General features: G+C 35.5%; 1 protein-coding gene across 1 annotated transcript in view; it reads right to left on the bottom strand.

Annotated features, from left to right (window-relative positions):
- The window catches only part of LOC124631767 (A disintegrin and metalloproteinase with thrombospondin motifs 3-like), a 42,893-nt gene extending 25,702 nt beyond the window's left edge, over positions 1-17,191 (bottom strand). Inside the window, exons 1-6 of the mRNA XM_047166360.1 lie at positions 16,548-17,191; positions 16,366-16,472; positions 16,090-16,258; positions 15,019-15,184; positions 2,780-2,920; positions 621-740 (exon numbers count right to left, since the gene is read on the bottom strand). Coding sequence (XP_047022316.1) covers positions 621-740; positions 2,780-2,920; positions 15,019-15,184; positions 16,090-16,258; positions 16,366-16,472; positions 16,548-17,157 — 1,313 coding nt within the window. The 5' untranslated portion in view covers positions 17,158-17,191. The remainder of the gene's footprint in view (positions 1-620; positions 741-2,779; positions 2,921-15,018; positions 15,185-16,089; positions 16,259-16,365; positions 16,473-16,547) is intronic.
- Positions 17,192-24,333: the final 7,142 nt, after the last annotated feature.

Genomic DNA, 24,333 nt, shown 5'->3' with positions numbered 1-24,333 from the left:
ATATAGTCTGTAGAATAAATAACTTTATTGGTTTTTGAATCCGCAATTTAAAGCACAATATCATATTTAAGTTTTATGAGTCCGCACAGTTTATGCGGGCCTCAAGCCCCTGGTTCAAGAACATCATGACGTGCTTAATATGGGAATACCATAAAACAATTTTATCGGCTTTTTTGTGGTTTTAAATGACTCAGCAGGCTCAAAAAGCCATTGTTTTGTACCAAAATAGAGTAATGAACTATGAAGGTTATCATTTTAGGTAAAAAGACCATAGACCACTTAACAATAGAAAAGATTACTTTGTTTCATATAAATAGAAACCGCGAAGATAATATTCAAATATCCTAAAAGCTTATGGGTACCGTCATCTTCTTATATGTAATGTTGACTATACCAGTTGCGTTGGTTTTACATAAATATTTAAGCTTCTCTCCATTAAAATGATTGGATAAACCATTTTCTTGAACAACGGGAAATTCAGCGATACTAAGGAGTTCATTTTTTCTTAGCAATCATGGTATTACTTACATGTTTTTGATATTTATTAAGTACTTACATTTGTTTTGACAGTTTCTCACCTCATGATAAGAAAATACCTTTTATTATAAGAAAATACGTACCCTTCGCCAAATTCTGTGCGGCACTGTTCATCCATGGTGAACACGTAGTTGGATATTTCTTTGGCACCACCCAGCTCCACACCTTCATCATGACTTCTTTCGTGTAAGCACCACCAGCGTCTGAACAATGCGATTCGAATTAGTTATTAGGTTAAACATAAATAACACTCAATACTATCCCCTGCCACAATTATCCATTTTTCTATTTGTCGGTGAAGCATGTCTTCTTCTATAATTTATAATCCTATCTGACGTCATCACACAAGTAATATGAGACGTTTGCGATGAGGTCGTCAAAACCGATTCCGTCAAATATTTTTTTTAATAGAAACGATCTAAGAATGTTAAAACCGTTTAAAATGACCAAAGTTAGAGAGTAGTGTCGTTCGTGAACGAAACGTTACGATACTAGGAAATAAATTGATTCCTCAAACAATACGAAAGCTATTCCACTTTAATGCATAGCTTCAGCTTCTACCTACAGCTATTAATAACTTAGTTGACAGAGTCACAACAATATGACTAATTAGCATCAAATACGTTATAATGATGTATTAATTAGCAGACAGGCAAGGCTTATTGCGTCACTCAATACAGGTGGAACAATGATGTCACATCAAATTGTGATAATTTGACTGACAAACTAACGTTTACCGATTACATTCACTCAGCGATTCTAAATATTAACTTACGAATGCCACGCTAAAATCTTGTTACTCAAAGTCCAGGTGTTGTTCAAATACTTACTTAAATGGTACTTAAGTATAGATTACTCGAAAGTTTTAAAATCAGATTTTCTAAAATAAATGTATTTATTTGAATCAACAGCCAGTTCAAACATTTACCGAAAACTTTCGGTACTCCATATAAAATTATTCAGGGAGATACTCGTTTCAGAGTAGCATGATATTTGCCTCCTTTACTTTTCTCTTTATATGAAATACAAATATGCTTCTAACATCATTCACCTGTTGATTTCGCAAATCCCAGTTCGTTCGCCTCAACAAGTCAACTGATCTAAAATTCCTTTTCGTGTACAAAGTTATTTGGCAACATTTACCGTAGAGTACATCTGCCAACTAAAAGCTGGGCTTCTTTTGTGATAAACTCAAATAATGTGGCTAATTTATGAGCTCAGAATAACGAGGGTTTTAGTGGTGTATGAAAGAGATAACAAAGTGAAAATACGGCTATTGGACACAGTTGCAAAGAACGTTATTGTTGGTCGGAGAGAATAGCGCGACAATTTATGTTTCGTTGTAATAGAAGAACGTAAAGAACCATTTTCTTTTTTCTGCTACGAGTATGATGTATTATGAGAGGTTTTATGCTGGTTAAATACACAATATTTTGAAAAATAATGGTCAGAATATTTTGATAACTCCCCAATTTGTTGTACTTAGTTGAAACAGTTTATACACATAATTAAATAGACAGCCTAGTGGTTAAATATGAGCTTAGTGTTCAACTCAGTGGGCCTAGGCAGACAGGCAGGCGCGTCAACCAATTGCCGACCGCAGCTAAACTAAGTCAGGCATTTGGACGTTGGTATCTACGTATGCGCGTTCAATTAGCCTGAATACGTTCCACTGAGCTTCTAACCGTAACCAATGCGTAATTTATCAGATACCAGGTTTGGATAACCAGAATTTTTCCTCAATATTGCTGTCCTAAAATAATATCTAGATATGAAATTCCTGGGATTTATTCACACCTCTGGGTGGCCTACGTGGAATGTTTTATGAATGTCGTTGCAAATAGATACACGTAGTGTGCCACAAAAGATAATTAAGGGATCAGGTTGATAATAGAACTGTAGGCCTAAGTAAGTGCCTATAAAATGCAGCGGTAATATAATGCATGGGCGAGTAAAGTATGTAGTTTAGAGAAACTATACCGTAAGTAGGCGCATCTCATTGGAATTGCACATACCAGATACCAGTTCCTCAGATTTTCCATATAGTAGATCCATATATAGCTGGGGAGTTTGATCCACCACTTCTTCTTCCCAGCAAAAACATATTAGGGGTGAAGGGTGGGCGTTTTGGGGCCTATTTTTTTAATTGACCTTCAAAAAGTGCTGATTTTCAGCCTATTTTGAATAAATGACTTTTGATTTGATTTGAACCTGTAATCAAAAAGGTTGTCTTTATACTTACTTGGATTTTTCATGGAATTGTTCTCTGGAACAAGTGGACCAGGCGTAGTTGTGTAGCGTGGCCAGAACAGTTGGTGCCATCACTGAGCCTTTCACGGCCTCGCTCTGACACTGGCTGTCTCCATCGTGAGTTAGTCCTAACCTGGGGAATGACAACGCTAATTAATTAGTTTTATCATTATCATTACTGCGAAGGTAACTCTAGCTTTCATACGTCAAAACTACTAAACCGATTTAATGTTTCTAAGTAAATGTTTCTAGTATAAACTGAATTGCAATGACATACTGAAAATTTGTCAGAGTAGAAAGAAGTCAATGTATGTAAGTAGGTATAATAACTGAACTGGGTAACATAAATTGATTCCTTTTTCAGTAACAAAGGATTTTTGTGTTGGAATGCAGACAGAAATACAGAAATCTATTTTTAGTTTTCTTTTTATTAATTTATGAGGACAATGACGCTCGTAAACCGTGTGGTACTGACATTTTGAAGTTCATCATACTTTATGTGACTATTTTGCTGAAAAAAGAGTATCATTAGTTGAGCAAATTAAAGTTTTTGTCCATGTACCAAAATTGGGTAAGCCCACGGTCGCCCACTTACAGAATTATAAAAGTCTATTGTTTCGTTATTTAGTTTTGTCTATTGTTATCTCTGATTAATTTCAAAATGTTATATTTGTGATATTAATAGATAATGAACAGATCAGTACTTATTTCACTATTTAAGTAGATACAAAAAAATTGTAGTGATAATAAATCATCAAACACGTAGGTACCTACACAAAACCTTATGCTTTTAACAGCGTCAATCATTCGAGATGCTTGAACTAATAAAAAAAAATGCGATGATTCACAAAGCATTAAATCATTCCGATGTACCTACTTCATAATCTGAATCTTCATTCATACATACCTAGAACAAAATAGATTCAATTTATTTTTTCTACTGTTTATGATTGGTTAACCTCTTATTGAACCTCTATGATAAACAAAGAAAACCCATGACTAACTGTTTGCCCTTCAATCCATCGGTACCAAAATAGCCTGATATCCCTAAGAGTACCCACATACTGCAAACTTTTAGTCGGCCGACTGTTTGTTGGGGCTCATAAATCAGTATAGAACACAGAAATTACGGTAGTACGCACACAACAACGATTTGGTATTTGGCCAATTGATTGAATTCATGATGCGAGTATGGGACCGAATGCAAACTTTGACTGAATTCAATATGATGAACTTAAATTCTTAAAAAAAACAACCATCGGCTCAAGTATCGGCCGACTGTTAAGTCTACAATTTGTAAGTACTCTAAACAGATACATTTCCTATGGAGTAGAAAGCTATTTAGGTGTCAATTACAATGTATGTACCAGTCTTTCCAATTTGCCGCTCTCGACCCGCGTCTTAGTTTTAGTTTTAAATGGAGCGGTTTGCTTTGAAGTGGCCTTTTATGAAGCTTACGAGTATGTTGGCAATTAGCTGTAGCGGGGTTCGTCATGACTCAACAAGCACCCAACGCCTGAATAGGCTGGCTGCCATATTTGAACGGGTTTTACCAAAATGTTACGGGAAGCGGTTAATGATGCCAATGAAACCGGCGCTCGTGATTGTTTGCGATTTAATTACTTTGCAATCTGGGAGCTTTGTTTAACTTTAACTAAGTTGGGAAATAATGTACTCACGCTACAGCAGTATAGTAAGTTCAACTCAGTCGTGCGCGCGGCCCTATGTGTGGGTAACCCTTGTACATATACAGTGACTTTGTGTGCGTGACAAGAGGTACAGTCGGGTACAAATACAGTTATTTAGGGGTTGTATACGGCTGTTTAAAGTACAGTTATTACGTAATTTAGTTTATTTATTTATAATGATTCTGTATCGCTACTTGAAAAATCAAATGATGAATTTTCGGATTCGCTACTTTCACCAATGTTAATTATAAATTCTGACTCCATGTCAAAATGTCTATAGTATTCTTCTTTTTTCTTTTGTACATGTCGACAAGTATTACCCAACATCCCTTCATCAATTTGACTTAAACGTTCATTTATGAGTTTCATTATTTCCGTCTTATTTTGGTCGACATTATGCGAAGCAATATAATTTTTTAAAATTCCCCACACATTTTGTTTCCATTATTATACTAAATTATAGGTCTTTTACATTCTTAGTCCACACATTTATTTATTGTCCGCGTACCCCGAGCTAGAAAATATGTAAGGAGTATTTAATTCATCTTAGATATTATTACATTTTACAGTTTATCATTATTTTCTCATACGGCTTTTCAAATTGACACTGTCAATGTCAATTTGAAAAGCCGTATGAGAAAATAATGATAAACTGTAAAATGTAATAATAAAAAGCTTTGAATGTTGTTTCATTTTTTTGAAACGCTACCTGACTCCTTAAAACATTTTCTCCGTGAAGAACTAGACAATTTCGTAAACGACTGTACCCATAACAAAAAGCGATAAGAACACGTCATGCTCGGACGACGTCACTGTCACACGAATGAAAGTTGTATATTTACAAGCCGACGCACACATAGGGCCGCGCGCAAATCTGAGTTGAACTATCTATACAGCACTTTACAGTTTGAATAAATTCTCCACTTATTCATTGCGCTTGTCAATTTTACCGTGGCAAATTCGTGACTGTCATTTTTTAAATGCTGTTCTTTTTTTGAAATTTCAAATACGTGTGTATTTTCAGCCAGTACTGTTACATCTTTATTGTGTTTGCCTTTTTACTATATTTAAAAAAGTTTTTATTTAGGTAATATTAATCAATTTAATGCATTTATGTACCTAATTCAATTTATATTAAAACCGACATTAGTCATATTGAGGAATTATTTGAACGTCTAGGGAGCGTCCAATGGTACCTACACCTAAGAAATCCAATCAAAGAGTATTTATATTCCGTACACTTTATAGAAAAATGCTTTTTTTAATTACATATTATGTAATAGATGGACTTACTACAACCATCCTCTCCAATTGATTTACTAGTGAAATTGTGAGTAAATAATGATTAACTTCCCTGCATGTATATCCAAGTGGGGAGGCCTTCAGGCAAATTAATTAATTCTGGTGAACGAAGCTAATTGCTCGCGTACGGGGCAAGCCGCGTGTTCCCCCGGCAGTACCAACATGACGACGCGAAGTATTAATCGAGAGCACGAATCGGGAAATTGTACACAGTTCACCTGAATTTATGGGTTACGACGTGAATAGTGTGTTTCGTCGACATTCTTGGTAGTACACACTTTGTTTGCAGCCATACGTGTAATGAAAATAGTGTGTATCCATTCATTTGTAAAAAAATGTGTGTAAATAGGTAGGTACTGTTACTGTTACAGCCTTTTTATCGTCCCACTGCTGGGCACAGGCCTCCTCTCACACGGAGAAGAATTGAGTTAAGAACGTTAATCTCCACGCTTGCTCAATGCGGGTTGGTGATTTCAGACTATAAGTCCAGGTTTCCTCAAGAGGTTTTCCTTCACAAATAGGTAGGTAACCTAACATTAAAAAAAATGTGTTCGATTTCTCGATAAAACGTCCTTTTGTTACGTCTATTTCTCGAAATTGTTCGAAAATAAAATACTTTATTATCTTTAAATAATAAAACTGATAATTAGCAACTTATATCAATTATATCACATTAATTACTTACCTATATCCATAAAACTATATGAAGAAACGGATAGTCGTAATCACTCACATTCCTGACCAGTCGGATTAGGCTAACAAAGTTTACCGAGTCCTAGAAAGTTCCACGTTACTATGTATCCGAAACCTTAGCCAATTAAAGTTTCCAATATTACATTACTATCCGGAGGCACGCTCGTGTACGTACTTATTGAAGGATTCTGGGAATATTCACCTACTAAGAATCTTATGAAGGTATGTGCGTAATTATATGTATCGAGTTATCACAACTGTATTATATGTATAATATGTACCTACATGTCGAGAGTTCAAAGTTTCACCTTAGATTTTTGTACAAATCGACTGTATTCTTTGCTTTGTCGTTTTGTAAGATCTTTGAACTGCAGTTTTAAAATTCGTATCCCAATGGACGAGGTGACCCGATTTTTGATTGAAAGGTTCAAAGTTTATATAAAAACTGAGATAGGCTTTTGTTTCTTTGGAATATGATGGCACAATCATCGATTGAAAGTTTTCAAGCTCTATAGGTTACCAGTAGAAGTCACCTGTTTTTTACTCGATAATCACGCCCACTATGTAACTCAACAATTAAATTCTAACTCAGCCCACGTTTTTTCCTATCATTATGGTCTGTCAGCTCTTGACCCCGATCCGAGCTGATCTTCTACGCGTAACGAGTTGCTTGATTATCCTTGTTTTACAGTTGAAGTACTAAAGCACTTCACCTTAGACCCTTCACTAGGGATAAGGAATCTCTCTCGGGATTCGCGCTTGAGTACAAGAATGTTTTAAAGGAATGTATATTTTGACAGTAGGATTAAAATAGCAGTCGTCATCATTATCTTTATTTTTATTCCCACTTTATCGTTGGATAAGAAGCTCCTCGAAACACTATCACAAATTAAGGAAGATATCTATCAACGACATGACTGTTTTTGTTTTGTACAGATGTTCAACTGTTCATGAACGGCCAAGAGCGAGACGTGTCAACACAAAAGGGACCGGTCATTTTTACGCAGTTTTTATAACAAAAGCCAACAAGTGTTGGCTGTTGACACATGCATGCCTTGACCGTATTTATCTTTATTCCAACAGCCCAAACAATTAGGTTGGGTAGATAAGGTTTCCATATAAATCATAAATCATTCTGTTCGTGCCCTGCTATCTATGTTAGGTACAAACAGCACCGTATATGTACCGCAGAATTATCTCCGAGAATGCTTACGTGGTTGCATTTAGTCCAGCTATAATTATGTCTTCCATATGTAACGTTGCTTTGGTTAAACTCAGTATTGGGCCAAGGGCTCTGTACCAAGTGCAATATGTAAAGTGAAGTATTTTTGTCCAGTGTGTTATGAGGTGTTTAACAAAAGACGGACGACGACTGTGAGTTTTCGTCACTTTAAATTGGGTTCGAGTTTTTTTGCCTGAAATATTTATGAGGTCATAAGGAAAGTATTCACAAAAACACTGTCACACACACAAACATTCACATAAACAACAAAAAACAGAATATAAAAATTACTCTCTCCAGACCTTGAAACTGAAATAAGCGGCTTGTACAAATAATCGCAAAGCGTACTTTGCGCGCCCCCGGCGGGACCCTTGTTCCAAACTGTGACAGATGACCGCAACGGAAATACATTTGTTGAACATACGGCGCACATCAAAAGGTCACGGCATGTGTGGAAACACTTGGTATATTTAGAACTGAGCGCTAAATGAGCTCAAAATACGCGTACCGGCTGCATAATGCATGAGACGGCACGTAGACTAACTTTGTCAGCTAACGTGTTAGTACTCATTCATGTCGTCATTTTATTTTGGGCTGTCATTACGTCACACGGCGAGAGTAGGATCTTTTGTGAGTCACTGATTGTCGAGCTGGGTTTATCTAGGCCTATTTTAACAACAAACACGCAGATAAGTGGTTATTAACCTAAAGGACTACCTCATTAAGACCAAATGTTATTGGCAAGTAATGAGTCCAGGCCTCGTTTATAAAGAAAAAAGCATCGATTCGAGTTACTTATTATTTGTTTAGCAATCTGGAATCAGTGATTTATTTTTTCCAATTTATTAAATGAGAATTAAGCAGGCAAGAATCAATGAGGTTCGAATACATCCGCCGATAACCGTTTAGGGAAAACACACGTGTTGATAACATTGTCAGGTATTTGTAACTAAACCTACCTTATAACGTTACACTGCAGAGACACAAAATCATATAAGGCAAACATCCATATATGATGTCATTGCTCTAAGAGTATTGGCTCCATTAAGGCAAGGTATCTAATGGCGCTATAAGCTATAATGCTACTTTGTTGAATATCGGCGTGGCAACAAGAAGGCACTTCTCGTAATCCGACGTGACTAAGTTGTTGTTGCTATCCAATCTTAATCAAATTACAACTCACAGTTTGACTCTTAACATATTTTGGTAGGAAACATTTATCAATCTTTGTTAGCAACTGTTTTTTTTTTCTTTCTATATCTTGTTAATCTTTACCTTCAAAACCGTGTGTATGAATAGAGCATAATTTAATAAAACTTTAAGTACAATCTATATTTGGTGCTAACCACTCTGTGAGTCCATAATTTGAATGCTACTTTGTATAAGGCCTACCCACTACTCTATAAACAGCGTGATAATAACAATAAACCTAGTTTTTTAAGACATAATTACTTGGTTATGAAGGACAGTAAAAAAATGCCTTTTTTATGAACACCTTTTCAAAAGTCACTGAGAACTTGGTAGGGTAAACTTACGGAGAATCTATAGGCAGTTGATTGCGTCTTAACCAATTTTTTTTTTTTCGATTTCTTGCATGCTTTAAGACATGTCTATTAAAGTAAATTCTTATGAGAAAAACATTCTTGCATTATTTTTTGTAACAAATAAACTTTAATTAAAATCATACAACGGACAATCTAAATTAGTTCCAACCCAGTTTCTATAAATACAGGAATAGGACACAACCTGACGGCCGTGTCTTCTTGTGCTATTTACGGGTTAATTAAGTGCCGGAACACACCGCCGACTTCCGAAGTCGCCGGCTATAAGATATGTTCATAATATGTGTTAGTGAAACTATTGTGGAAGAATTCTTGTCGCGAGGACATCCATCTTCTCAGAATTTAACTAAAAATAGCATGGAGTGAAGTGGGGTATATGTGTAGCATCTTCATGATAAAACGGAATAAAAACGATTTTTTTTTGTTATTTACCCGAGTGTATATATTTGAATGTAATTGATTGGGTACAGGTTGTTGAGTTATATCTTCAAAATTTGTCTATTACCAATTATATAATAAAGGGAAAATATTTTATTGTTTATTTAAACCCTAAAGGCTCAGAATCTACTGAACGATTTGAATTCTTTCACTACTGGAAAGCTAAACTCTTTCCTTGTAACATCAGCTTATCTTATTCCGCTACGAGCTGTAGTTCCCACGGGACACGGGTGAAACAGCAAGAAAACGGTCAGAGTTGAATTAAATTGAACATGCGTAGATAAATATGACTAATATGGGATGACAATCAACTTTAATAAATTATATTTTATAACATATAAACAGACAAATATGTAGTACAAGGAAACAGTAACGTCACAAACCATTTCCGTGTCAATTACGAATAAAACCCACTCGATCATTTTACTGAGATAAAGCAATTTCCTTTGCAGGAAAATACGAAAGTTTTGTATAATGTATTGTAGCAGAAACAGACATAAAACAAGGTTAGACCGAGAAACTAGTAGATATTTTACGAAGTTTACTAAAATTAGTTTTTTAATGTCACTAGATTAGCTGTCACATAACTAAGGTGAAGGATAGATTATTTAAAGAAATTGTATAAGAGCAATATTTCAGTTCATTAATAATGTCTACAAGTCGTTTGAAATCTAAATATTTTTAAGTTTGAAACATTGTGAAGTTATAAAACATTATTTACTTTAGTAGTTTAGGAATACAAAAAATATAGCAGGAAAAGAATCATTACACTTTAAGATTACTTCAGTAATTTAGCCTCATTTGACAGCCTTAATGCACTAATAAGTGCTTTAAAACTGTACCTTAGCTTACAATTTTCATACCGTTTGATTTGGCTTGCCTTGCGCACTCAATGAAAGTCTAACTTAGTAAGTAATTCCAGTTACTTTAAACACATCGTAAGTACATATTAAAGTGTCTTCGAACACTGCTTTACTTAGGCGTGACATCAGTCTAAGTATTCAAACTACTACCACATTGCGAGCACGTTGCCAAGCCATTTAAAATTCAGATTACATAACTCATTATTTTTTATGTAAACAGGAGTACTTGTAATTAATACGAAGTGTTTTGCTCGACAAGTCTTTTGAGACTGAAGCCACGGAAGCTTGAATTTAATTGGTTGTCAACATATTGTGGGATTTTGTTTGGTGTTGAAACGAGGCAGAGGAAACGTATTCGTAAAACTATTAATTTGTGAAATTATTGTGGACTTGACTGTACATAATTAGTACCTATTTAATTCACCTCAATTATGAAGCAGAACAATTGAAAGGAAAATGATTTATACTGATGTAGCTTACCTACTTATTTTTAGGGTAAAATGACAGCTTAGTCGATGACTATAGAATTAATTGGAACACACCTATCGCGTATCTTGTTTCTAGTATGACCTCCTACGAGCTTAATTAAGCATACCCATCAACAAACTTAAGGCAAACGTGATCTCTATAACAATTGCTTCTCCCATAATCATTCATTGTTCCTCCATGTTACGGGATATTAATTTTATGTGCATAATCAAATTATTGTTATGGGTGTGCTGTTGAACATATAAAGTTCAATTTAATGTCTCAAAGATTGCGCTGTCATATTAAATAACTATAAATTTTAAATATTTAGCGATATTATTTGACGTATTTAAAACTACTCTACTCGTGCTGCCTATCCTTGAAGAGTTAATAAGCGTGATGATGTATCTCTAACCCAGTGTAAGTACTTATGATAGGAGTAAACAACCTTGGTCGTCGATATCAATCAGCTGGAAGCAATCGGTACCGAAATAGATGAAAGCTCTGGAGCTCGTGAGTTTAGCAATCTCGATCAACGAAATTTATTTAAATATATTATGCTATTTGATGGAGTAAATATAGATCTGGCACTGACACTGATAGTTTTATATTAAATCCAGTTTAGAGATGATGTATGTCTGCGAATTTGTATGTTACTAGTCGCATTTTATTTTCATCGTGTAAACGTCTCGTTCAATAAAAATACGACTGCAAAACAAAAACGCATCCGGACGTTCCTTTGTTGGAAGTTATTTTAAAAACAATTGAAGCACGAATTAATACGATTATAACAAAGTGTTAATAAAAAAGCCGAGTTGTAAACTTTTCGATGAAAAGCAATTATTCACTTTAAGGAAAACAATGTACAATTGCGTAGCGTGGCGTTATCCATAAAAATACCATTCATTAATTTGTTTGTTAGAGGGATCGCTCAAGCGAACCAATCGAGTGCTAATTAAATGGCGGACTGAAGGGTTCTTTGTGGGGTTCAGTACACTTTGAACCCGCGGTCCCACACTGATTCACTACTTTATCGTCGGCAGCTACATTAGGATAAAATATATTTTATGACGAACTGAGAGTAAGTGACGCCGCCCATGGCCCGAGAACTACATAAAATGTTTTAGGAGCCCGCTACAAAAGGCGAACACTCACGGATTCTCAAAAGTTCTTAAAACCTTTTTATGGTCACCGTATTATGTTTTATGTATTTAATTAAGTGAATCAATTACCCTTCCATGTTGGTCGTTTTGGAGAGCCAATAAAGAGAGTGAACATATGGACTTTTAAGTGACCATTTTAAGCATGAAATAATGTGAGAAACCCACAGTTTCAAGCAGACATAATTATTAAGTATATAAAAGACTACTTAATATGCCACTGTGCAAAAGAGTTCTTTGGAAACTTAAATGAATCTGGCATGAAAGTTAGCTTAATTTTAAATCTATTCTAAGTTTTTTTTTTATTTACAAAGATATATTTAAAAGCGTTAATTTTTAAAGTACTACTATCGATCATACAAGCATATAGGAACCGGGACTAAAGACTTGTCAGACATTAGTTTTATGGTTAAAGTTAACGCAGACGCCTTGCGTAATTTATGTCTATTACATTTATTTCTAGAAAACACGAAATGCGTCATTCTTTCGTAAGCACACAGACAAAGGGTTTTGTTCTAAATTAACTTCCTTATTATGAATCAAGATATAAAATGCCTACTTAATTCTAACTGTGGCAATGTTAGGTCAGAACCTTTACAAAGAACGATAAACATGTCAAATATTATAGTTATAGATGATATTTGTCGATATGCGTTAATAAATGGCTGTTTTGTTCTAAATGTCTTGTCTCAGAAAAATAGGATTGTTTTTTTCTCAATGGCAGAAAATAACCTTGATTTATTTGATAGGAACGTCATCTTTTACAGAAAATTGAAGTCTTGGTAATCGTATAATAACGAGGTGTGTGGGTAGTGGTAGTGGTATAGTTACGTATTCTAATTAATATCTACAAGAAAAATCCAGTAGCTTATTAGAGAAAAGAAAATTAACACTTCAGATCTCTGAAATGATAAAGGTTTGAAAGTTTTATAGTAGTTCGCCTCGAAGACGAAAAGCAGTTACGAATAGACGTCATGTCAAAACAAAATAATTATATTAATTTCTTATAAAAGGAAGCGACAGAAAACATCAAAATAAAAACGAAAACCGTCGGAGATATTAATAAAACATGAAGCAGAGTCGTGACACCAATTCGTTTTTAATAAATATTTTCCCGAACGTTAATTTAATAACGAATATGATACGCTGGTATTGTCCTTTTGTTTCTACTTTAGAAATTGTAATGAGGCAGGGAGAGTGGCTACATAAGTAATTGGCAATTTTAAATTGTAATCAATGTGATTCAGATATCCGGAACGTATCTATTATGTTGGCATTCCTGGGTCGTGGGACCATGTCACTTACATACTAACATCGATCCACAATATCTAAGGAAATAAAAACAAAAAAATATCTATACATATATTTACCTAGTGAGGAATATGGATAAAGTAAGGAATAATTACATTAGAGGAAGTCTAAAAGTAGCACCAGTTACAGAAAAGATGAGAAGTAGAAGATTGTTATGGTATGGGCATGTAATGAGGACAGGTGATACGCATGCAACAAAGTGTGTGCTAAGTATGAATGTAGATGGATGGAGAGGAAGAGGAAGACCTAAGAAAAGATGGATGGATTGCCTGAAAGATGACATGAATGAAGGGAGTGAGTGTCAGTCAGTATGACCAGTGACAGGGGAAAATGAAAGAGGATGACATATTGCGCCGACCCCAAATAAAATTCGGACCAGGGCATGAGGAATAAGATTTGTACCTACTGAGATTTTACTAAAATGTTTTAAAATATAAACGCAACCAAAGTACTTGTTCTGTAAACAATATTTGTAAACTTAGACCCCCGCTAAAACGTATGCCCATTAAAATTTGTCGAGTTTCGCGCTAATCCCTCAAATAGAGTTTAAAATTAGCTCAGAAAACGCGTTTATTCAGACATCAACCATACGAGGAACGTAGACAAATGAATATGAATTTGTAATATCGTAGAATGCATTGCAGACGTATGCATCCTGCAGCCGACATGACACGATTTGAATGTTCCTTCACACCTGTTGTTTACAATATTCTATTGATTGAGGGCTTTACGTTCTTCAGCGAGAATATCATTCAATTAAACATAATATGCTCGCATGCGGTTGTAGTGAACAAATTGAGTTAACTAAGATTTATGGATTTCAATACATTTCAAGCTTGTTTCCTTAATATCAATTGAAATAAGGTTTGAACTCAGTTTTGGAACAATCTCATGCTTTGTTATTTTGTATTAGGAAGTAGATGTTTCGCAGCTGGGCGCGTGTCATAGTTTTAAATGTAATTCCTGATTTGGGCATAGTTTGTAGTAGTGTTTCAAAAGCAGCTTGTTTTTTTGTTTTGTGTCAGATTCATTGTTAAATCAGCTCCTATAATGTTACTTCTTTGTACCTATGTCCTGCCAAACCACGGGAGTATAGAGACCTGCATATTTTTAAGGCAAACGTGGGGGACAAATCCTACACGCTGAAGAAGACAACTTTATAGAAATGGTGACACAAACCGGCGATTATCTATATCACTGTGACGTTTCCGAACGCCACTGCGCTGGCAACCCGAGAATTTTATTATGTTTTCATATAGACATTGGTTATCTATGGAACACATCTTTTTTCCAACGGACACGAATAATTACTCGACACATAAATACTTTATTACAAAGGCTTCGAGTAAAACATTATTCCTCCGTGGTGTTAATAGCTTATAGTGATAATATATGTATCGATGACGACCAGTGAAATACATGGTTACACGTACTAATAACTTTTACTTGAACCTCTCCGTGACGAACAAAGGGGACCCCTGAGTTCCCAAATCACTATCAAAGTCATAGAAATATTTTACTCACAGATGTGCCAATTCATGAGCTATGACGAAAGCGCTGGTAAGACCCTCATCTCGGTCTATAGCGGCAGACCGGGTCCTGGAACAGACTCCACCGACGGGAGCGAAGCCCGAGGGTCCTCCGAGTTGTGCACGGGTCAGCCACACCGCGGCGTCCCATCCAGTACTGTCTGCGAACCATTCAATAGATAAATTAAACTTATAATTATGACAATGGAGTGTTTCAGAAGAAAATATTTATTTTAAAACGAGGTACATCGTTAATAGCGCACGTTTAATGTAGGTTCGCCAATGTGGATTTGTAAAAAAAAAGTACAATCAATCATGTTAATGATCATGTGAGTATTTAGACATGATTTTATTAGGATGTTATGTATATTTATTTGGTATCGTTTAAGAACCTGTTGGTGATATTTTGGTATACTTTAAATTATAATAATAACTTCATAAAACGAACAATCATAGGTATAAACGGGCGAAAATAATTCTTCAATATTTTGTGTGGCTGTATAAATATTTAAATTAAACGGGTGCCTGAAAATCCCCGTTGTGAAATAAATATTTAATGCTGTGACAAATACAAAATTATTAATACTGTTTTAAAATGAAAATAAATGTTTCAATAGCTACCAGTAGCTACAAACCAAATAAATCTATTTAAATTGAGCATATTACGAAAAAAATGTAGACACTGTTTATCTTCTCACGATCGAAAGGCGGATTAGTCAAGAAAAAAGTGGGACATGTGTCATTACAGCATGATATCAGAGCTGATTTAATGTACAGGAAGTAGTTATAAAGCTACAAGTAAAATAAATCCTAGAATAAACCGCAGCTATATGTGACACTCGCTACCTACTTCTATCCTCTGCTGAATTAAGATAAGCGGAGCATTAGATTTAAGACCAAGTAGAAAATACTGTTGTGAGCACAATCTGGGTCAGTCACAAATGTTTTCATGAGCTAATTTCTATAAATCATATTTAATTATCCAGATCTAAAAGTTAAGCGAACTGTTTATTTTGATTATTGTGTGCGAATATAAAATATAGTTATTTTGGTAAGTATACAGCACCTGTCGGCAACTTCATCAAGTGTCTGTAGTTCCATTTATTCACAGCCTCCAATGATTTCCTGACATTCCCATACTTTATGACATAGTCTTTCTCTTCATATAAATACAGTTTGTTGATCACGAGTGTCATGTTCGAGTTCAGAGAGGGATCGTTGAAGATGGCACTGACCTATAACGTATTACATAAAGATTGAATGAGTTAAACCATGCACTGACAGCATCGTACCAAAATAAACACTAGCGTGCATCCATTCTGCGGCGCGCTTTCATACTCACGATGTTCATTAAAGCGAGAATGTAATGCTTCACTCTCTCCTTGCCGTGGAACTTGAGCATCGTGTGATCGGCTACGATAGCCATTTCTAGCCACAAACCCTTGACACCTGGAACATTAATCACAATATTGGACATCCGGGATACACCTCTAATTTCTCACATTGGTTACACTACTACCACACCTGAAACTGGTCTACTGATAATTCTTGCTCCCCGAAAGTTATCAGTTTCCGTATAAACACTATGTCGCGGTCGCACGTGGGGCTCTGGCACCGGGTCATCCTCCTCGCCGAAGTCAAGTTCAAGGTCGGTGATCGTGTCACCCGTGAGATTGTACGCGGCCGCCCATTCCGACAGCTCCACGTCTCGTCTCCTCAACACATGCGCGTCTCTCTCCTGGTGCGTCGGCTGTAATACGAACTCCTCGCTGCCGACCTGCAGCAGCCCGTACAGCTGACCGTCACAATCTGTCACTGTCGCAGATGATTGTGCTTCGTCTATAACTCTGCCTTTATAGAACTGGCACTCATTGTAGTATGGTGATCGTATCTGTCTGTTTTCGTGCAGCTCCAGGTGCCAGCCGAGCAGCTGCAGGTGGCGGGTGCCGGAGTGGGCAGCGTGCCTGCGGACGCGGGGTGCTAGCACTAGGGTTTGGGCCGGCGGGGCCCAGGCGCCGGCGCCGGCCGCCGCCGCGAGGAGCATGGCCGCCCACAGCCAGCGCGGCATCGTCCGCGCGCCGCCGCGAGCTCCGCCTCTCTGCCCGACGCCGAACGACGCGCTGCGCTTACGCATCTACGCACATGGCGGGCGTCTCGTCGCGCGGAAGGTAAACGACTCCGCGACTTATAGATTGCATGTGCTTCATGCCTCATGCGTCATTTGTAAACAAAGGGCGAGCGCCTGTTTTTGTTTTATTATCGCCTAGCGTGTAACGTGCGGTTATGTCTATCGATGTAGCTACACGTGAAACTTCCGATTGATTCGTTTTAGGAATATTTTACTCCAAGCCCATGTCCTGCAGACGATGGATAGTTTCCTTTCGCTGTGACAGTTATTGCAATTTTGTAATAAATATTGATAAGAACTGTGCGATAAATGTCAAGTGCATGAACTTTTGCACTGCTATATAATTGAGGAGATAGTGCACTGTACAGAGCGACAGTAATATTTTATAATTATTATTTATGTGATAAGTTGCGTCATGCTCCATCGTGTAGGGACTTTCTTCTGGTTCTGAGCTTATGGAGAGCCAAGTTCAGAAGCAATTAATTACTGTTGTATAATTTGTTTTTATTTTATTTATAAACGCTTATCCTTCAGTTTAATTTATAAACAACATTTCATTGCTTTTTAATGGAAGTAATTCCACTTATCTTTTAATGTTTGCAATCGTTTCGAAAAGAAACTTATACATGCTATCTATCTTTTACAAGTATCGTACATGACAACATTTCAATCACACGCGGGCTTGCGAGCGAATTTCTAAAATGCATCAATGCACCAGTGAAATATTTGAGTCACGTGGAGCTGCGATGCATGTTCCATACATAGTGGGCACATTGTGTGCGTTGTGTTATGCTGCAATTGCACATTCATATTAAACAACAATCATAGCCTAATGTAAGTTTAAAACTACGGAACCATGATGCCAATACTAACTCAGCGGAATGAACCGTTAACCGTCAAACCCCTTCTAAAATTAGAAGACGTATTTATTTAAAATTCTAGCTTCCATGATATGTTTATTTTGTGTTAATTAGTTGCAGATGTCATTTGTTTACGTCGGAGCTTTCAGTTATCCCCAAATAGCTGGTTGCAAGAAATGTTTTTGATATATTTTTATGTCTGATGCATAGTTTAAGAAAAATCCGTTTTTATTCTGTTGCACACAGTCAAGACGGTTAGGTACGTGTAATTTGAATTATAATTAGTCAAATGTTGACGTTAACGAAAGATGCGAGTGCTACATACCAAATTTCATTTAGCAGTGAGATATTTTATAAAATGTTACTTATGACTCGTTAATGTACACATTCGTTCATATTACACATGGTAAACACTATTCAGTCTACAATTGTATTGTTACTGATTTTTACAGACGACTGAACCATCTAGCTACCATCTGCACAATACGTCTGCTAACCGTGTTAATTAAGAAACAAAAGAAATATATCTTTAAAATACTCGTACATACTTATTGGTATGTAAGTATCTTCATAAAGTACCTAAGTACATATTGTAGAAAAGACTAATGTGTTATCATGTATGTTGATACTATTAACTTACCCATACATCTATGTGTCTATTTTAACCGTGATATTAATTGAAACTATTAGTAAGTAATACAGTATACAAATTAAATCGGATAGAGAATGAATTCGTCATCAAAAGGATAAAATGACACCATAAATTATGAAACAAGTCAATACAAGCTTAATTAGGTATATCAACATACCTAATTAGTGCAACATAGGTAATATATTATTTTAATCATTAACTATTTAAAATTCGGAAACATTATTCAAGCAAAATATCAATTCTATTTTGTTTGATTAAATGCGTACAATGTGTAGGTACCTAAATTTTTCTTTACCAATCACATACAAGTTGCAGTTCTACTCCTTTTCAAGGAAACTCCTCTAAAAAGTAACTTCTAACTCCAGGCCTAAAAACTGAAAAAAAAAACAAAAAATAACATCGCATTCATTGATATCGGCTTAAATAAAATATATGTACTACTTAAGTACTTATTCAGGATATTTGTTATTTCGATAGTTACAGATGGCTATAATGACGTCATCAGATGTAAATAAGCACAACTTCGCGCTGGACCAGCACTAATAGATCATTGTTATTACCGCTCCTTCAAGCTTCGTCAAACATGTACTTACATAAATAACCCTTTTAATAAGGAATAACATAACAATATTTATAATATAATTATTTATTTATAATATTTCAATTAATTTAAATTATATATTTTATTTTATTTTAATTTATTTTAATTTAAATATTTTATATTATAACGGGATTATTAATATATATAATTTTTATATTATATTATATATAATTATATATAAAATATTTAAATTATAATAATTTAATTTATAATATTTTAAAATGTACTTACCTATGGTACTGAAATGTATTGAAGCCGAATATAAGGGACAAATTCATACATTCATTCTTAATTGTAGGTCGAATACCAATAGGTAAAGTTAGTTTCGGAAAACAGAATATTACTTTTGGACTGTATCCTGTTATACATATAATATGTAGCTTTATTGAATAAAATACCATAATGCGTCAAATATTTATTAGGAAAATAAAACTGATAACCGTTTTAAGCTATATACCTACCACAGAAAATAAATAACGTTGTTAAGAATCTCATTTACTACACCAGTTCTAAGTCACAATACTAAAGTTAGAAGAATAACCTCCCCACTCAGAGAAATTTAATGATTACTTAAGTCACTCCTTAGTGACGGAATGTCATACAAATCCTTCACTAAGGAATGGCTTAAGTAACCATTAAATGTCTCTGAGTGGGAGGTAAGTTTGAAGATTATTTCAGCATTGTTTAAACAAGTTTTCCATTACGTCTTTCATTCTCACTTTGTATATGTTGCTGAAACAACGGATGCACTTCATCATCAGAAAGTCCGTCTCGACGGATCATAATCGTACGATGTGATAGGTCCACCTCATTACTCTCAGTCGAACCTTCATTTGTTTTATAAAATATGCTTATAACCACACCTTCTTCGTGAGGATTTCCTTTACCAAAGATGCAGTATTGCCTTAGATTTTCTGATAAGTACATGCCAACGTTGCCGACCCGGTTAATTCTGTTGTTTTTAAAGTCTTCAACGTGAAAATCCGGGTTGTCTTTCAGGTCGTTGCAAAGAGGTTCCACGTTACCAATTCTTAGGGACACGTCTTTCATGTTGGGGTTCTGACCTTTTAATGCCTGGAATGAGAAAATTGACAAACACTTGATACGTAATACATAAGTTGATGAACTATATACAGTTTTTACTCCATGTGTTCGGTGCAATGACACCGAACACCTTGCTCAGCATTACGCGACTTACGCAGTTACTTCATTAGTATTAAAATTGTAACAGAGTTTCAGTGCGCATCGGGTAACCGCGATATTCGGGTGCATTCATTGCAACATTTCTAACATTCCATTTAACATAGTTTTACTAACATTTTAACATTTAAGAAGTTATTGTGGATCAGTACAATAAACTTTATTTTAGTGAAACATTCTATCATTCAACAAACTCTACAACCCCCACCGCATTACACCGTACACCATGTTAGTGAATAAATTAATCAATTCTGACTTTGGACTATTTGCCTAATCAATAAAGCGAAACCTATGTACAAAAAGCTAAATTAATAAAACTCATGTCCTTAGTTGGTTTTTATTATAAATGGAAAAAGTTCTCGACAATAAACCAGAACATAAAATAATATGCGGCCCACAATTCGGGGCCCATCCAGAAGTTTTGTAGGTTATCTCTATAATTTACTATTGAAAGCCAATAGCTAACTGCAAACTAAGTATTGATCAAGCATAAACGATGACGCTAGTGCCAAATGTCGCAGTAATAGACTTGAATCCGGTTCGCACATCGCACGCCGATTAATCAAAGTGATGTATTGTGTACAGTAATTTCACGCGGCGGTTAGCAGAACGGGGACTGTTTTCTTAGTATATAGGTAGGTATGCAGATCAATTTAGTAAGCTCTATATACATAGATACCCAGGTGAATAATATATGAAGGCTTTAACAGGCCTCAGATCATTATGAAACTATTCTAAGTAGTTTTACTACTTCAGTTTTTATTCAACCATGTCATATTATAGATGTTTCTATTTTTATTTCATTGTCAATAAAACTGTTAATTAGTAATTGATATAGATAATATATTCACGTTGACGATATACATACCTGAAGATTGGAAAATGCCAATATATACGCCACCACATTCATCTCGATACGATTTAATTTTTCCTCCAATATTCAGCAATTATTAATTAAGTATCACTGTTTCACCGTTCACTAAGTACACATCAATATGTTTGGGCCTCACCGTCCCTCACTATTTATAATTTGTATTCAGACAGCTTTGACTAATTTTTCAAGCTGCCTACTAAGAAGTAAGAAATGTTTTGCCCGCATGTTAATAAGGTCGCAACAATGCGTGAATTAACATAATAATATGGCTGTTTCGTTTGTCTTAGTGGCACTACGTCTATATTTTTAAATAACATCACGTTTATATTTTCCAAGAAAAACCTTTCTTAGGTTAGGTTGAGGTTTTCCTATAAAAAAAAATACTACAAATCTTTTAGAAATAAGACCCGAAGGGGCGAGTGCACTTATTGATAAAATATGAAACTACCTATCAGGTAGCAATATATATTTAAAGTACATATTTTTAACTATTAACACCTGACAAAACAAGCATAACAAATAGAGTCCGTACATGACTGGAAGACTCAGGTTCTTGAAACTGTCAAAAACAGCATTCAGTATAACAAACGTAAGGCGATCATTAGGGCTGTCACACAAACTCGTCACATCTGTCATTCTTGTGTTGACGTCGGATTATACACGAGTTCAGAAGATGAAGCTTGCTAGATGCTTGTAATAATATGTGGTGAGCAACAGTTTGCTGACTGACGGGAGACAGCTTCAGTCGAGTCGCACCACTGTGCTGTTATATGTTGATTGGTCCTTCTTTGAGTTGCTGGCGCTGGTAATCATAAGGTCTCTCGAATTTTAAGAGCAAGGAGAATGGCTACGCACCCAACCATCAATCCAATTATTTATATATTACCCTTACTAACTCTTAACATTAACCTTAGTATAAGTGGAGAGGACCTACTTATAGGACGAGATAAAAAGCGAACTTAAAAGCTCAACTCTTGTCACAATATTATTAAGTTATACTTAATTTCCCAACAACACTAAGTAAGCAGCCGAAAACTTTGCGAAAGCGCTCACATCAAGTCAATAAAACTTAAGTGTAAAGTCTTAAGACCTAGTCGTAAGTTTCACAGGCCTTGGTAACTTAGTCTGCGAACATTCTCCGCAAGAAACCCTCGTAATAATTTATGGCTGATCTTAGGAAAGCGCCAATGTGGTCCATAATAGTGGCCTGGATCTAATGGGGTTGGCCTGTTTGGCGAAATATGAGATTGTTCGCTGTTTGAGACGTTGGATTCAATTATTTTTCTAGAACTAGTTCGATAATATAAGTACATTCATCATAATAGACACTCTTCAGCCAGAAGGAGAACCACGAGTCCATGTCCTAAAAGCTACAGGCGCTAGCAACGTTCATCCGCCAATTCTGAAGCTCCAATTTTTCAAACACGTCTTGCAAGGACACCGTAGAATTCGATTTCATCATACACCTGTTACCAAAACCAACACCGACACCGAACCTTTGAAAGGGTCGCCATGTAAGAGGAGATATGCATCTCTACAATAAATTGTAATTGGAGAGATGTTCGTTGTTCACAGATCGATAAATTCCTTTATGTGTGTTCCTAATCAATTAATTCCTGTGCTGTTATCATTGAGTACAATTTGCTATAATTGCTTACTATTTAACACGGTACACAGTCACCAAATGACTTTCAATTATTTAAAAGTAGCTAAAAATATGACCATTCAAATAAAACGTCCCTTATAAAAAATCTTAAAGACCGGCTTTTCCTGGACTATTAATTAAATCTGATTATAAAATTAGCATTTCTTTGATTTGAATGGTCTTATCAAATGGAGGGCCTACTTATATTTGTTGTAAGTAGCTATACCTACATTTATAAAAATATTATGTCATGACAAATAAAAGAATCAAAGATACTTTTTAGCCACATTTTTCTAAAAAAGTTCTAACATATTTATAAACGTCTTTTTCCATGTTTTTCGAACTTCAGGAACTAATACAATAAATAAAAGATTTTTCCTCAGATTGTATTGTTATCGTAACTTTCAAATGCCTTATCGTAACACGGATGAGTACCTACATTGTTACGCGAAACTTTAGCGCAACTTTTAACAATCTAAAACTCGAACAAAGGTTTCGAACGTTAAAAGAAAATCTATTTTGGCGTTTAGAGGGGATCATTTTATACGTATACACTTTTATAGTGAGTGGGGTAATGTTTATTAGGCAAAAGTGTTTTAGTAAGGCTAGAATTTTAGTTGACTTTGCCAACTTGCTTTTCTTTATGTAGTTAGTATTCATGGAGTCTTTGCTCGTTCTTCTCCATAGGAAGCAATTTTTGGAATGGGCAAATAGAATCAAACTTATTTATATTTTTGAAGTTCATAAGTGCTTGTAAAGGCCTGGATGAAATGAATTAATTTGACAGCAGTGATCACCATCTTTCAAATCTCTTCAATAAGGGAATAGTAAGTCTTCTTGATGCTTCTGGAAACTTGCTAAGATTACATTTTTTATGCACGTGAAAATAATTTCTGGTCCCCAAAGATCTCTTTGAAATATCGCATATCCATTAATAATGCAGGGGTCGCGAGTCGCCGATCGCAGGGTAAGTGGAAACCTGAATATTTAATCTTCTTGAGGGATTCGTAACGGTCACTGCCATTTCCCTTATGGAATAATTAATCGCAAATAGAGCGGACTACGAAGTTTGCTTAGTTTACCAACTAAAGTTTGAGTTATATCTACGAATTGGTGGGCCTTAATACATTATTGAATGTCGGTTTACCAATTGTAGGTTCCAGTCAGTTGCTGTCTTGTCTTGTAACGTGTCCTTTTGGTCCCTTGGGGAGTTCAGGGGTTAGTCAACCGCTTGTGAAAATCTATGAAGGTTGAAAATAAGTCCTTTTCCTATATGCGAAAATAGCGAGTCACTTGTTTCAACTGTCAATATCCCCAGCATTTTCTTTTTTCAAAAAGTTACCGTTCTTA

Source organism: Helicoverpa zea, chromosome 7 (assembly GCF_022581195.2).
Source record: "Helicoverpa zea isolate HzStark_Cry1AcR chromosome 7, ilHelZeax1.1, whole genome shotgun sequence".
Taxonomy (NCBI): domain Eukaryota; kingdom Metazoa; phylum Arthropoda; class Insecta; order Lepidoptera; family Noctuidae; genus Helicoverpa; species Helicoverpa zea.
This window is presented reverse-complemented; position numbering and strand designations above follow the sequence as displayed.